The sequence below is a fragment of the Pyrgilauda ruficollis genome, unplaced genomic scaffold (assembly GCF_017590135.1).
Source record: "Pyrgilauda ruficollis isolate IOZ18807 unplaced genomic scaffold, ASM1759013v1 scaffold94, whole genome shotgun sequence".
Taxonomy (NCBI): Eukaryota; Metazoa; Chordata; class Aves; order Passeriformes; family Passeridae; genus Pyrgilauda; species Pyrgilauda ruficollis.
In genome coordinates, this window is record NW_024531488.1 from 1,324,815 (window position 1) to 1,340,307 (window position 15,493).

The 15,493-nt window shown below is 34.9% G+C and overlaps 1 protein-coding gene across 1 annotated transcript in view; it reads left to right on the forward strand.

The window, feature by feature from the left end:
• KIAA0825 (KIAA0825 ortholog) overlaps positions 1-15,493 on the forward strand; it is a 199,466-nt gene that overhangs the window by 84,014 nt on the left and 99,959 nt on the right. Inside the window, exons 17-18 of the mRNA XM_041489460.1 lie at positions 738-893; positions 4,080-4,174. Coding sequence (XP_041345394.1) covers positions 738-893; positions 4,080-4,174 — 251 coding nt within the window. The remainder of the gene's footprint in view (positions 1-737; positions 894-4,079; positions 4,175-15,493) is intronic.

The window sequence follows — 15,493 nt, forward strand, 5'->3', positions numbered from 1 at the left end:
GTTTCTAAAATTGCAATGCAAATCATACTGCTTCTAGTCCTTGAATGTTTAAGCAGCTAAAAATAGCTTTCAAGAGTGGGAGAATATTTATTTCCTGTGTTCAAATAACATGGTTACAACATGTTAAGCAAAGAATTGATTTATAGTCAATATAGTAATGGTTGATTGTTTTCCAAAAAGTTTAATTCAAAAGACATGAAAAATACTTGTTGGTCACTTCTATATATACCTAGCATATATATATATATATATATATATATATATATATATATAAGATCGGAATTTTCTTCAAATAATTTTTTATCTGAAAAGTCCCATAAAAATTTTTATTTGCAGATAATTGAAAATTCACATTTGCTATGTGCGTTTAAAATACTGTCTCATCATCTCCTGTGGGGAAGATCAGCACAGCACTCCCATGCATTTTATATTTTATATATATATACACACGCATATATTGAATGAGAACTTATACATGTAATTTGACAAGAATTTTAAAGCAATAGGTTAGATTGTTCTGTTTTGCTCAAGCTGGGTGCATGTTTTCTGGGGTTATTTCTTGTTCATTGTAAAATGGCAGTAGTCTTAAAAAGGTTTCTATTTTTTAAGAGTTTTTTAATTCCCTACTGTATTAAAAGGAACTTCTATCTTTCAAGCTTATGCTTGAAATCTAGGCAAATTTCATGTAGAAAGCTAGGTGACCTGTACTATTCTGTGGTTGCTTTTTCTTCCAAAAGGAATATTTGAAAGAGCAGCTGTCTTGTGAGAATGCCTCTGAAGATGGTATTACCTCGAGTCAATGTCCGCCTTTGACGCTGAAGGGCAGACAAGAACAGCCTGTCTTCAACCCTTTCCAGGTGTACAGACAATCTTATGCAAAAGTATTCAATCAGGTTTGTGAAAATCTGAAACCTTGGTTATAGTATAATTTTTACTTGTTGGTATTATTATGATCATGATAATAACACAAACTAAATGTATGAAAATGGACTTATTTATGTGTGTTCACATCTAATTAAGCAGAAAGGAATGTTATTTTGTGGGAGTGTAATGAGGGTACCCTCTACAATATCACGATGTTCAAAAAGACATTATTGGCCTTTTCTTTGATTGGAATTATTGCATGCAAGAGCAATTTGCATTTACTTACACTTTCTGTGTTCAGTATACTGAGGGAAAGCCCATAATAGCAATGACTTTTATTACATCTGTACAACAGTACATAGGGTTAATCTTAGTCCTTTGAAAAATCTTATCAGAACTCTATGTTCACATTTATAATCTTCCTCATGGGTCTTTCATAGATATGTTGAACAGTCAAGTAAAGAATGCTTTAGAAATACAAAGATTTTACAGAACAGTGAGACTAAGTGGGTTAAAACACACACACACACATGCACACACAAAAGCATAAATTTTTCTGTTTTTCTTTAAGTCATGCCTATAATTTGTAAAGGATTACAATTTTCTTATAGAATTTAGTTTCATGATAATGGAACAGTTGAAGAAAAGAGATCTAGTTGCCTAAATCTCTGCTGGAGCACTCCATGACCACATCATTACACAAAATGCTAAATAGTTTCTGATAACACTTTTATACTGAAAAAATCTCATGCCATTGTTTCTCATATATTCTTAATATATCATCAGCATTTTTGATCCTAGCAGTCAATTCAAATATTTGAAAAGATGTGGTACTGCAAGTGACACAAAATTCGCTTGTAAGTTACTTGTGTGGAAATGCATCCTTTTTCAGTGCAGCCCTGCTTATATGCAGTGTAATCTCTCCAGTTTTGACTATTTTGGTCTATTTCATCAGTTATATTGCTGTAAAATATACTTGTTTTTCTTACTTGTTTAATGAATACTTAATCATTGTCATGTTGCAATAAAAGTGTTAAATCCTGAAAAAGGAGACTATATGTATACCAATATATATATACACCAATTCTACAAGGCTGCTCAAGGCTTCTCACTCCAGAGAACTGTGCTTTATAGAATCTTTGAATTAGTAGAATCTAGTGATTTGAAAGGGACCTTCCACTCAAGAATCACAGAACCACTGAATGGGTGAGACTGGAAGGGACCACAGTGGGTCATCTGGTCCAACCTCTCTGCTCAAGCAGGGTCCTAGAGCACATGGGCAGAGAATTTTTCCAGATGGTTCTTGAGTATCTCCAGTGAGGGAGACTCATCAGCCTCTTTGGGGAGTCTGTTCCAATGCTCAGTCAGCCAGGCAGTAAGGAAGTTCTTCTTCATATTCAGCCCAGAAAGCCAACTGTGTGATGAGCTGCATCAAAAGGAACGTGACCAGCAGGCCAAGGGAGTTGGTTCTGCTCCTCTACTCCATTCTGGTGAGACCCCACCTGCAGTGCTGCATCCAGTTCTGGGGTCCCCAGCACGGGAAGGACATGGAGCTGTTGGAGCCAGTCCAGAGGAGGAACAGCAAAATCACTAGAGGGATGGAGCACTTCTCCAATGAAGAAAGGCCGAGAGAATTGCAGTTTTTTGGCCTGGAAAAGAGATGGCTTTGGTGTGACCTAATTGCAGCCTTGCAGTACTTGCAGGAAGCTTACAAGAAAGATGGAGAAGGACATTTTAGATGAGCATGTAGTGACAGGACAAAAGGGAATGTATTCAAACTGACAGAGAGTAGCTTTAGATTAGATATTAGAAAGAAATCATTTCCTGTGAGGGTGGCGAGGCAGTGGAATAGGTTGCCCAGAGAAGCTGTGGTTGCCCCATCTGTTTTACATGTTCCAGGCTAGGCTGGGCAGAGCTCTGAGAAACCTGGTCTAGTGAAAGATGTACCTGGCCCATGGCAAGGGGTTGGAACACAGTGATCCCTTCAAACCTCAGTCATTCTATAATTCTCTCCTCTGATTCTATTTCCAAGCTTAATGATGTTATTAAATTGTTCAGTTCCCTTTACCATTAAATTGTTCATTTATTTAGTGGTGTGGGACTGTCCATTTATAAAACTGATAAGTATAGCTGAATGTCTGGTTTCCAATGAAAATTATTGCCAGTGCCTGTAGAAGATGCCAGAGCACTGACGACGAACCTTTTCTTATTCATTCACTTTCTGCTTTCTCAGTATTTTATTTTTTCTTGTTACCTTTATTTCCTCTTTGTACTCTGTATTTCACCTTTGTTTTTCTACTTTACTTTAACATGCATGTCAAAGATTAGGGGTAGGGAGTAAATTAAGTAAGGAGAAGGAAAGTAATAAAATATAGATGGAAGGAATAGGAGGGATTGCAATGACTCTGCCCTCCCAGAGGAACCAAGTGCTGACTGTAAGAAGAAAAAGATGCACTTCAAGTTATACTTTACTATTATTTAGGTTTATTTCCATTGTTTTGACTTGCTTAAACATTTTTTTACTACTCAGTGCTATTTCAGTGTTACAACAATAACTTTGTACTTATTTCCTCCCAAGAAGATTAAATTATAGTCACTACTTGACGACTGCTGACAATGATAAGGAATATTATGCAATAGGATTTACTGTTTTTTAAAAATAAGAATGTTGTGTATGGTCTTTTGTCTGCCCACTGATGATGTAGATTGCTTTTGTTTATTAAATAAGCAATATGGAGTTATACTTGTTCATATTTTCTAGATTTAAAGCTGTTTATAATACAGCATTAAATCACTCTAATTATGATACAGGTTACTTCTTGAATTCCAGCTATACCACATTTTTCATGACATAATTTTTTGCTGACAGCAGAAAATGCAAATTGCTTTTACATAAAAAGTTACCAACTATTTGCTTTTTGGACAAAGAGTAAAACTCGCAGACAAAGTAGCTGATCAGAATGCTATCAACAATTGGAAGAATAATGGTTCAAAAAACAGATTTATTTTTTTATAAACAATGGCTATGTCTGTAATTAATTAATTGCCATTTGATTGGAATAAAAACCTTCTTCTGTGTACATGATTGATATCATCTTTCTAAGTCCTCATTCTAGACCCCCCTCTTTGGTTAGTATATAGCAGCTGGAGCTTTAATGTACTGATCATATTAATGCTGATTCATAACTAACTAGCTTCTTTCCATGTATCAACAGTCAGCCATTACTGAATGGAACTGGGATTGGTCAAGCTTGCTGTCAGGTTACTTGGGACGGAATCAGATGGCCTTCAGGATGCTGCTGACACACAGGTAAAGGAATTTTGGCAAATCATCACATTTTCCTTTTGTATTTTTGACTTTGTAGTAGTGAATACACAAAGATTTTAGTGGTGAAATTTGTAAAGCAAATTCGGCATTTCTTTTTAAATACATAGTTTTAAAATGTAGCAACATTTTTTTCTGTAGTATTTGATCCATACTCAGCTGTCTTTCAATGTCTGTTTTGAGGTGTATAATTTGTTCTTACTGTCTGAGACAGAAGTATATGAATATATGTTGATATTGCACTTAAATAATGCTTTGGAAAAAAATTAGTAACTTTTGCAAGCCTATACTGCTATGGGAAATTTCAGCACAGATTTTAGGCTATGTTTACTCAAGTTGCAAAGGATCTTAAATGCAGTTGGGGGCATGACAAGTGTAGCTAGAAATGGAAAGTGTTTCCTTAATAGTTTCCAATTAATCAAACTTATTCTCATATTTTATTGCCTTTTCACTTGTAAAATGTAAATTCTTAAATCAGAAACTGCAATTTCTTAAATTCAGAAAAATTGAGGTGGAATTTTTTTGGAGTTGTGTGGGTTGTTTGTTTGTTGTTTGTTTTTTGTTAATATTTGTCATTTGTGAAAACTGGAAAACTTACATGTTGCACACTAAACTAAGACATTCCCTTCTTAATTCTGAATCCTCCTGATGATACCTAATAAGATCCTATCAGTCAACTTTTGAACTGACTGTTCCGCTATCTAGAAACTGGAGTGATGATTTCAAAAAAGGTTTGGGTATTTTGTCATAAAGGTTTTGGGTATTTTGTCTCATTTTCTCAATTTATCAGTAGCAGTTAAACATTTAATTCTTCCTTCATTTCATATATAAAATACTTTTACAGTCTGTTTTGAGTCTTCCATCTTAATTTGGATAAGATCGTTTCTTTCCCTACCCAAATTGTTGTTTTCCAAAAGTTTAATTGCACAAAAAATAGTGCCAGCAAAAATTTGTTATTCAGTTCTCTTCTTGATGTCCTTTGTTACCTGTTACTAGACAGAATGTGAAACTTCACAGACGTTTTTGTGTTAAATGTCAGAGAAAATACAGTACTAATTTTTTTTTTTTTTTTGATGGTTCTTCTGTTGATTGCTATCTCATGTCCTTCATTAAAAATTAAGTATATTGTCCTTTTAAAAGAGACTCTTAGACTAAAACTGGATCTTGAACTTCGCTTCATGTTATTGTCATCAATATGAGCCAAAGAGAGCAGAGGGCTGCTGCGACTGCAGAGGAAACATTTTGTGTGGACATTTCATATTCCCTGTTCCCTTAAAACACATTTTATTTTTCTTTTGATCTCTTTATAGACGTTAGAAAGAAATCATGCCTCCTCTGTCTTTCTCTGTATTTCTCATCCTTGTAGTATCATCTATTTTTTTTTAATTTAATTAATTCCCTGATTGTTGTCATCTTTCCTAATTTGAAAATGCCTTCATTCATTGCCCTTCTACATGGTAAGGAAATTCTCATCTCGAAGTGACATTATGCAAATAATTAATGATTAGAGCATGGATCTATTATTTCAACCACTCTGCAAACCAGCCTATCATTTAGATCCACTGTGATCATAAAAAGTAGAATAGCTGATTCAGTATCTGCCATTGCAGCCAGTATTGACAAAACAACTTGTCTGACTAGGACAATTCTATCTGTTCTTGTGGCTACACAAACACGATTCGCAGTAAGAATCTCAGGTGAGCCCTATCTTTAGGTGATTCTTCATGATCCTTCCTAGAACTGCATAAATCAGCCTTACTTGTGCTCAAGACTTAATGTTCAAGCTGAGTGAGTGTAATTATTTTGACCTCTCATTTATTTTGGACCTGAGATGAGTTAAACAAAACCACTGGCAGTACTTAAGCTGTTTCAGAACCATCAGTTTATAAAGTGGAGCACCATAATATTTAAATTACTCCTTCCTTTGACACATGCTAAAGCTTTCCCTGAATAGATATGTCTGTGCAGACAAAAATATTTTCACCAGTTCACAGTGATGTTAGAATGATATTTCTTTCCTTCTTTTCATATTTCAAGAAAAAATGCTGTCAGTTACATATGAAGTTAAAAAAGCACAGTCTTCCGAGGAAAAAAAAAAAGTGAAAATGCTTAGGGGACTCACTTACAAGAGAAAAGCTCCCCTAACCTAGTTAATGATGAGTTAGGTGAGAGGGTGTTATGAGAGCATTGTCCCAGAGCCAGCAAGTGTTAGGCAAATTAATTGGTTGGTGGTTAGGGGAAAGTAAAATACTTTTAGGACTGGTTAAAAAGGAAATGAATTGTTGTGTACTACTCATTGCTGGCTTCACACAATGATGGGAATCCAATCCGTGCATTCCTATGATCCTCAAAGTGTCCAGGAAATTTTTCAAATTAAAGATGTGGTGGTTGTAAGGCTCTGGAATCCTCTCACTGAGTCCCTCAAAGGAGCTTTCAGGGATTTATATATGTGCCCTGAGTTAGATGCAGGGAAGGAATACCAACAAGATACTCCTCAAGAGTCAAAACAACAAAAACTTAACTGTCAAACTTGAGAAAATCAGGGAACTTTAGAAAAAGTCTAAAGCAACATTGAATCAATATAAAGCATTTGACAAAATGTTAATTTAGCAAGCTCTAAGGCCATTCAATTTAACGAATTTCAACCCATCTGATTTTAATTTACTCAGAAATAAATAATATGTATGTATATATATTATATATGTAGTTCAAACTGCAAGAATAAAAGTTAAAATGTATTTCTCAATTATACTTGAAACAGTATCTTTTAATACTAAGACCATTAACATTCAACTAACTTATGAACTTGATTTATACAAGTTTAAAAATATTCTACATACTTACACAGATACGTGCTGCCTTTTCAAGTCTTGGACTCACTTGTTCATCCTTAGCTACACTAGTAACAAATGGGGGTTCCTTAACTCTAATACATGTGTTAAAGCAGGAAGTCCAATTGTTATTTAATTACCCGTATCTCGACTTATAATTAGTGTCCTGCCCATAAAGTTACAATTGTTATTTTCTGGCCAAATCAGTGTGTTGAAAATCGGCAAGAAGTACTTAGCAGTAGGCAAAAAGCTGGTGTGCTGTCAACACTGAGGCACAATTCCAGAGCACAGTACCATGCATTATCCTTCTTGTTTATGTACTCTCCTTTATATAAAAGTTAAATTTATCACTATTAATTTTCAGAGGAATATCTTGGCAACTTGTATATTGTTAGAAGATATTATTATTTCGCTGGGCTTTGAGATGTCACCTGCCTTCTGCAGTTGTGCAGGACTTTCAGGTGCACTGCATACCTTACAATAACGTAAAAAGATATTCCTGTCACTATAAAGAGGAGGAAAAAGATATTCCTGTCACTATAAAGAGGAGGAAAAAAAGAGTAATTTTTGTAACATATGAAGCCATTATCCAATATCGCAGTTATTTGCAGTTCTGAAGAGGAATGGCTGGGATTCCTTCCTCTACACTTAGGGAGATTTCACTAAGTGGTGTCTGTGCAGGGACAAGTAGTAGCTGGGAGCTATAGGAGCAGGTAGAGAAGAACTCATGACTGGCAAAGCCAACAACAGTCAGGACCTTCAGAACAGAAAGCTTAACAACTTAATAACTAAGAGAGGAATGGGAATGTGTTATTTTTACCATAAGTGTGTCGGGCGAGAAATAGTAACAAGTTTGAAAAACTATAGAATTAAAACTCGTATTTGTTCAGGTGGATAAGAAATGCTATAAAAATGTCTAAACTGAAAATTAGAATTTGATTTCCAACAGATAAGCCAGTGTAGACCAAGAAGGACTTTCCAGAAAATGTTTATACATGTGATATGAGCTTAAATATTTTTATGTTGGAATAGGATAGGCAAGTATCTAGTCAACTTTTGGTCATGTGTTGTTTTGATAGATATTCGGAACTGCCCAGCAGCTTCTGAAAGTAGAAAACATGGAGATGTTTATATATTGGCTTTCAGGAAACCATAAAAAAATGAGTAAGTTTGTTTTTTACTAAAACTGGATAAAATCTGTAGGCTTACTAGTAGGCTTTGTTGCTACAGCTACAAGTCAAGTATTAATGATGGTTGGTGAAGAGCTAGGGTGTCATTAATACTGCAGTAATCATCATCTGCTTGGTGTTACTATAAATGATGCCCTTATAATGCATAGGAGAACATTTCCTGCAAAATAGATATAAACTCTCAGATCCCTTGGAATACAGATTTTTTCATAACATAGTGCAGACTGCATTCTTGTTCATGAACTACTGAGCTGTTTACACGTGGGTCTGTTTTTTGGGTAAGTAAAAACTATCATTATCAGCAGAGTGCTGTCCTAGGATTGAGAAAACCTTGTACCTAGTGTCTCTTTATTAAACTCCTTTCAACTGTACTGCCTTTTGCAAAATCCTTTGTTTATATAGTTGTGGCATTTTTTCCCTGTATTAGAGCTTGGGGATAAAATTGCGTGTTTTGACTTTGACTAAGCCTAATAAAACTGAAGTAAGAAAATCTTGTTTAGAATTTTGAATGATTGCAGGGCAAAATTTGCATAGCTCTTGTATATTCTAGTGAATACACAGACACCATCTGTTGAGAATGATAGCCATATGGTGAACTATTTATAGAAAATGTTTATATTCATTGTGTTGTTGATTATCTAGATATCCAGAAAACGCACTTTTAAAATCTAGTTTATCAACGCGTGGAAAAAATTTTTATGTGGTTTTGAAACTGAAAAGAATGTCAACAAACTGCATGTGTTTTGTTGTCTGTCAAAGATTTTTTATAAAACTTTACAAAAGCCTAAATCTGAGAAATGAGTGAAAAAAACTCCAGGGTATTAAAAGGTAGGAAGTTCTCTAACAATTTTCGTTGTAGAAGAAACAAATGATGGAAGAGCAGTTACTGACATGATGCCAAGACAGAGAGTTTATCTGCATGGCAGAGAGCAGCAGTCTTATGTCTAGTGTACTTCTAGGTATATTTATCTGTCTTCTAAACTGCAGATGCTCCCAGACCTTTGGTATCCAAATTTGCTGGATATTGGTAATTCATACCATTGCTACAGTTACAAGTCAACTATTAATGATGGTTGGTGAAGAGCTAGGATGCCATTAATATTGCAGTAATCATCACCTGCTTGGTGTTACTATAAATGATGCCCTTATAATGCATATGATAACAGGCTTTCTAAAATGCATGGGAGGCTAGGAAAGGCAATATCTCATTGCTCCTGTATCAAAAGAAGCAGGTGAAAGGTATTAATCCATTATTGTACATCTCTTGGTTAATCATGAAGTCAGGCTTAGACCCTCATGCTGAATGTACCAAAAAAAGCCAATGAGATTTTGTGGAAAATCTCACTTTGGCCTCTCTGGACAAGCAAGGATCCTGTTCCATAAATGAGTTGGTCAATAACAAGGTGTATGTTACATCTGTCACCACAAGGATTATCCCTTGTCTGTTTATCCTCTTCTGACATAGCTAATCAAACCATACTGTGACTTTAAAAAATCTGTCACAAATAGGCTTAGTTCCCTGCCTGGCACTTTTAAAGCATTGGTGGCAGAGCATACATCAATAAGCAAAAGGGAACAGTGGTATACACTGTTTGAGTGCCACTCAAGCCCCTATCATGTTTACAGTTACAGCATAAATTTCACAAGTAAATGAGGTTAAAGATGAGGCTCCCCATATGCAATACACTTTTCTGATTCATATCAGTGTCTCTCTTCTGCAAATATATTGATGAATCATATGATAAAAAATACTCTCTGATGACAATCTCCAATAGAAGGTGCTAAAACCATAAGGATTACCATATCCCATTTAACCTTAGTTAATGTGAGCTACTTTTTAATACTTGGGAGTCCTTTATGATGAGGCCTTTGTTAGCCTTGCAATACAAAAGCATGTACTTACCAGCTTTCTTTTAATTAACAGCTATAAAATTGCTTAAATAAGGTTTCATGCTAATTGAATGCTTTTTTCATTACTCAAACCTGGCTTCTAGAAAAAGTGAAAAAAAAAAAGAATGAAAAAGAAGAAAGTATTGCTGGTACATCTTTTTGCATTGAAAAGTGTAGTAAGCACAGCGTGTTGGCTAGGGCAGAGATCTGTGATCCAAACCTCTTTCTTCTCATAATGTCTCACACTATCTTAGTTCCCCATTTAAATCACATTTGTCCACATTTTTATATCCTTTGAAATGCTTTTGTCTTGGTTTAGGAATGGTATTCCACAATTTAGTGCTACTGCTGAGACTCTCCAAATCACTAAACTACTGCTTACTCCCTTCCCTTCCCTCCCCTGTGGTGCTATGGAGAGAAGAATTGAAGGTACAAAACATAAGCATCATGGTTGAAACAAGAATAATTTATTGGAAACAGCACTGAATGAAGAAAGCAAGTAGTAACAGCAATAATACTAACAACACAGGTATAAGAGGCAAGCAATTCACATGGAAACCCCCTGACAAGAGATAATACCCAGCTGCTCCCTCCACCCCACTGACTCAGAAGATAACCCTTTCACCATCCCCAGAAAACTACATGAGGTGGTATAGAGTAACCTCCAGGTCTCAGCCATGCCCCTTCTTGGCTAGTGCAAAAATTAGCTCTGTTCTGCCCAGAACCAGGACAGCTTTGATGGGAATACTGCTAGCTATATTAATAGTATTGTGTTAATAATACACATAATAATTTGTGTATTTATTGTTAGGATTCATTGGTTTCTTTAAAGGTATGTATTTTTTCTTCAAAACTAGGTATTTTTATGTGCTATAAATCATCATTTGGAAGTGTGGCACTTCAGCAGTTTTATCACTATATAATTAACCTGGTGATTGCTATCCTGTGACATGGGTGGCTTTTCTTAAAAACAGATATTTCCTTTCATCTGTAAATAATTTGCCCTCCTTTCAACTCTGTCTCAAATCCTGTTCTGACTAGGGATTCTTAAGTGGAGATACTCATGTTCATCTCTCTTATCTGTTCTTTTCTCTTTCCTCTTTCAGACCCCTATTGATCCAAGTTTTCATTTGTAGTAGATACATAGATATATAGTGATTGTAAGTGTAGTGTAAGTGTAATGTGTAATTGCTAAATGTATGAATGTGAATTAATGCATTCAAAGTACTGACTTCCCTGATTGTGCACAGTGGCTTAGCTTCTTGTCTTATCTATAGACTTTCTTGCTACACCTGCAAGGAAAGAGGCTGCAGGACACAAGCTGACAAGCTAGAAGTCTGTCTTGTCTATCAAGGCATTGTTTCTTCCTTTTGCTGCTTTCAGATAAGGGATTTTTCATCAAAATTTTTGTAATGTAGAATAATTCCATTTCCATGCAGGGATCTCAATTTCTTTGTAAACTGTAATGAGCTGAGACATACAAGTCCCCTGTAAGGTAGAGGGGGAAGTATTAATATCAGAGTTAAACAGATGGAAAATCTGGTCATGTGAGTCACTTTTAAGGTTTGTTCTACTCTTAAAGTAAAGAGTAGAACTTTGTTCTTTTAACTAAATTTAAGATACAAAGCTACCACATAGTAGCTGATCTGTGGTGGCTGTTGCTATGCTCAGTTCCTTTGTGGCAACAGAGGAGAGGTGACTCAGCTTTAGTGAGGCCTTTGAATCCCCTTGCATTAATTTTAGGAAGTGGTAGTCCCATTAGTTTTTCTCTGAAGGCGATGGGGAAGATTGTGTGCTCTCTCCTGACCTTGAAATATTCACTGTTGCAACAACAAAGCAAGTATGTGGTGGTGGCCACAGTGTTGTCTCCCAGACCTTTGCAGCTTTAAGTGTTGTCTCTTAGACCTATGGCCTTCCCAAAGTTATTGACTTCACTCGTGACTTTCCTGGATGTACTTCCTCTGTCCTGCCAGCCTGGCACTGCTTAAGAAAGGATGACAAGTCCTAGAGATCTTATTGCTTCTTCCCTAAGTCCAGTTGTTAATGTCAAACTGACCTCAGAAGCTTTACAATCACGATGCAGACACAGTGAAGTTGGTCAGTTTTGCATGAACTCCTAATAGGTTTTGTGAAGTGAGTAGTAAGTTTAAAATCTGCCTATACGCAGTGATTTGGGTGTTTCTGATGCTGACTGATGATTCGACCCAGAAAAACTTTTTGATTTTGGATTTTTCTTTCCCTCTTAACTTCTTTCTAGGGTCTAAAAGCAAAATTTAGTCTTTGAGAAGAGTGGGAAGCCATTGTGCATATTGCCTCATATACCAAAGAGGGAATTAAGAATTGTCATTCTGATCGTTGACACTGTAAAATGTCATTGAAGAAAGCTTTTTTATGTTAGTCTTTTGATTGACAGGTTATGACAAAACTGCATTCATGTTGCTTGAATACATCTTTTGTCTAGTTTTACATGCTTTTTGACTTGTCTAGAAAATGACATATTAAGGTTTTCATTAGCCTTAACCAGGTGTGATTTTCTTTATGGAAGATACCTTGGTAGGACTACAGCTGAAGGTGAGTAAACCAGTGAAGCTTAGAAATGCCACAGCCCTTCTTCAGATGGTAGTGGGGAACTGAAAGACTCATTAATCAACAGCCAAGTCACAGATGTGATGTCTTTCCTGCAACAACCAACAGACTGTGAAAGTCACATCCAACATGTAAAACTGTTAAACAAGGCACATCTACAAACATTCTTAAACTTTTGTCTTTTCATTTCTCTTGAAAAACACAACTCTTCTCATGTTTTCATTATTGATTTCCTTTATTTTAAACAGAAGTATTTGTCTTTTTCCAAGCAATACTATTTAGTTAGGAAACAAAAGTAAACACTGACACTGTTTTCACCCTTCGTTCATTTTAATACAACATATTCATTTAAATGGAAACACAGTTTATGATTAATGTAAAGAGTTTTAATATTATAAATTTTTGTACATAGAAAATGTGCATGGAAGTTTTAACAGAAAAAAAATTAATACAGGGATTTTCTACATATAAATGACTGGCTATTTTCTTCATGATTTTCCAGTACTTTCACCTACTACAAAAATCATCTGGAACAAAGATTCAGTCATTCTGTAGGACTGCAATGTAGGCAGTCATAAAATGTTTAAAGTGAAATTACTTAGAAGATTTTATTAGTGAATCAACATGCACTGAATTTTTCACCTGCACTGATGGGAAAAACCCATAATAAGAAGCCAAAGAATGAAATCGCCATACAATTTTTCCACATCATGCTTCCTTAAACTTTCTGGATCCCCTGGAATGAGGGAGTCTAGTCAAAAGTCTTATACCTCCTCATCAATTTTTTTCCCTCAGATTATCTTTAAATTTATATATTCCCCATGGATAAAAATTAATTTTACTCTGTCAAAGAGTATGAATTTGTTAGAACTTTTGTATTTGCTGACTCCTTGGTCTCCCTAATTTTCACATTTTTCCAAAAATAAATGTTCAGTATAATAAAAATTATTCGTTAAAATCTGAGGCAGATGAGAACAGTTTCCACCTGGGATGAGTAATTTCTTAATAGCCATAGTCTGATCTTGTTTGCCTCTTTAGAACATCTGTCTTACTTTTGATCTTCATATCCAGAAATGGATTTTAATTTGCAATCCACATTCTTTTTTTTTATTTTCAGGATTGCCAGTCGCAAAGTTATTTTGGTTTTATTCAATTTAACTAAATGGAACTGTATGTAAGTGTAGTGCCTGCTGACTCAGTAAACACCGTAGTGCACGCAAAATACGAGGAAACAATGGTGCTGCATTTATTGCAGCAATAAGATCTCATATTATTGGTATATCAAAAGTTATAACTGTGTTGCCTTTACAAGGTTCTGTAAGCAGGTGTTTGAATATACATCTCTTTAAGTTATATTTGTAACAGACTTTTTCTGTTTACTCAAATGTGGTTCTACTTCTTGTTATTGAAGGGCTTGTTAAGGTATATACAACTATCATGTTGTCATTTTAGAAAGAACTGTTGTTATTTCACTTTAACAACCATTTTTTGCATTTTAAAGAGATTTCACTGTTGGGATCAGTGACAATTCTAGTTTTGTTTCATGTTTGACCATAAATTATTGCCGAAATTTTTGCCCATTAGCTTCCTGTTTTTGCTTTAACTCAGTAATTAAACACCTCTGTAAAAAGACCCACCCTCTAAAATAATGCAGAAATTATGCTTTAAATTGTACTAATAAACAGTATGATAGCTGAATTTAAATACTACCAAACTCTTCCCACAAAAGTATTAATGAAATTATATCAGTCAATAAATATAGTCAATAAAATAATGATTTCTGTTGGGATAATTACGTGGGTAAATTAGCAGTACATTTGGATAAAAATCGAGATCATTAATGTGATATATAGTTATACCTCTGTAAATGGTATGTAGAAAATAAAAGGTTTTCTTCTCTTTCAAGTAAAAAAGAAACCTTAAAAATATATCTTAGCTCTTTAACAGTAAATTTATTTTCCATTTCTGTCTTATTTTTGGCATCTCATTATTTATTGTTTCATTTGGAGTCACTGTCAGATCTTGCAATAGGAACAGTGGGCTTTATAACCTCTAAGTTATAAATGCAGAGACAATTGGGTATTCTTTGCATATCTCAGCGATAAATGGTTTTTGCATAAGAAAATTTGATAGAGTCGTTTCAGAATTTTAGCATTAAAAATGAATGGTCATTGATCTCTGTCTATCTAAACTTCAGTGCCATATTGTCATAGTTCAAGGTGACCTATGGGATTCATATACTATGAAGTTATGCTCACAGATCATTCTGCAACATCATGCCCAACCCTCAGTGTTTGGACATGAACTGATCTGACTTAATCAGCTTCAGTCTATAACTTTCTGAGCAAGAAAAATTCAGAGATACTTATCTGACAAAGAGTGCTGCTTTTTTCTATGACCTTTTCATCAGGAAAGGTGTGAGTCAAACAAGGTTTGTTGATCGGGCTTTCATAGTGTTTTCACTATTGGTATAAAATTTTCATAGAAAATTAATAGATTCTGAAGCTTTAAAAGACCATGCTTTAGTTCATAGCAGCTGAAAGAAATTGCTCTAATACTTCTAGAAGTATGTGTTGTCAGTTTGTTGTTTACTTATTTATATTTCTTTCAGTGAGGATTGAGCTTCTTTTGCAAAAGGAAAGCTTCTCCTTACACCATGATATTTTAATTCTTTCATCAATTTATGACATTTCCTGATGTGTTTTTTTTAATTTGTTAAGTTTTGTTTTCTGATTTTAATCTATCTGCTGACACACGCTGAATTTTTGTACATGGAGTTCAATGAAAGATTCATCTTTTTATTCCAT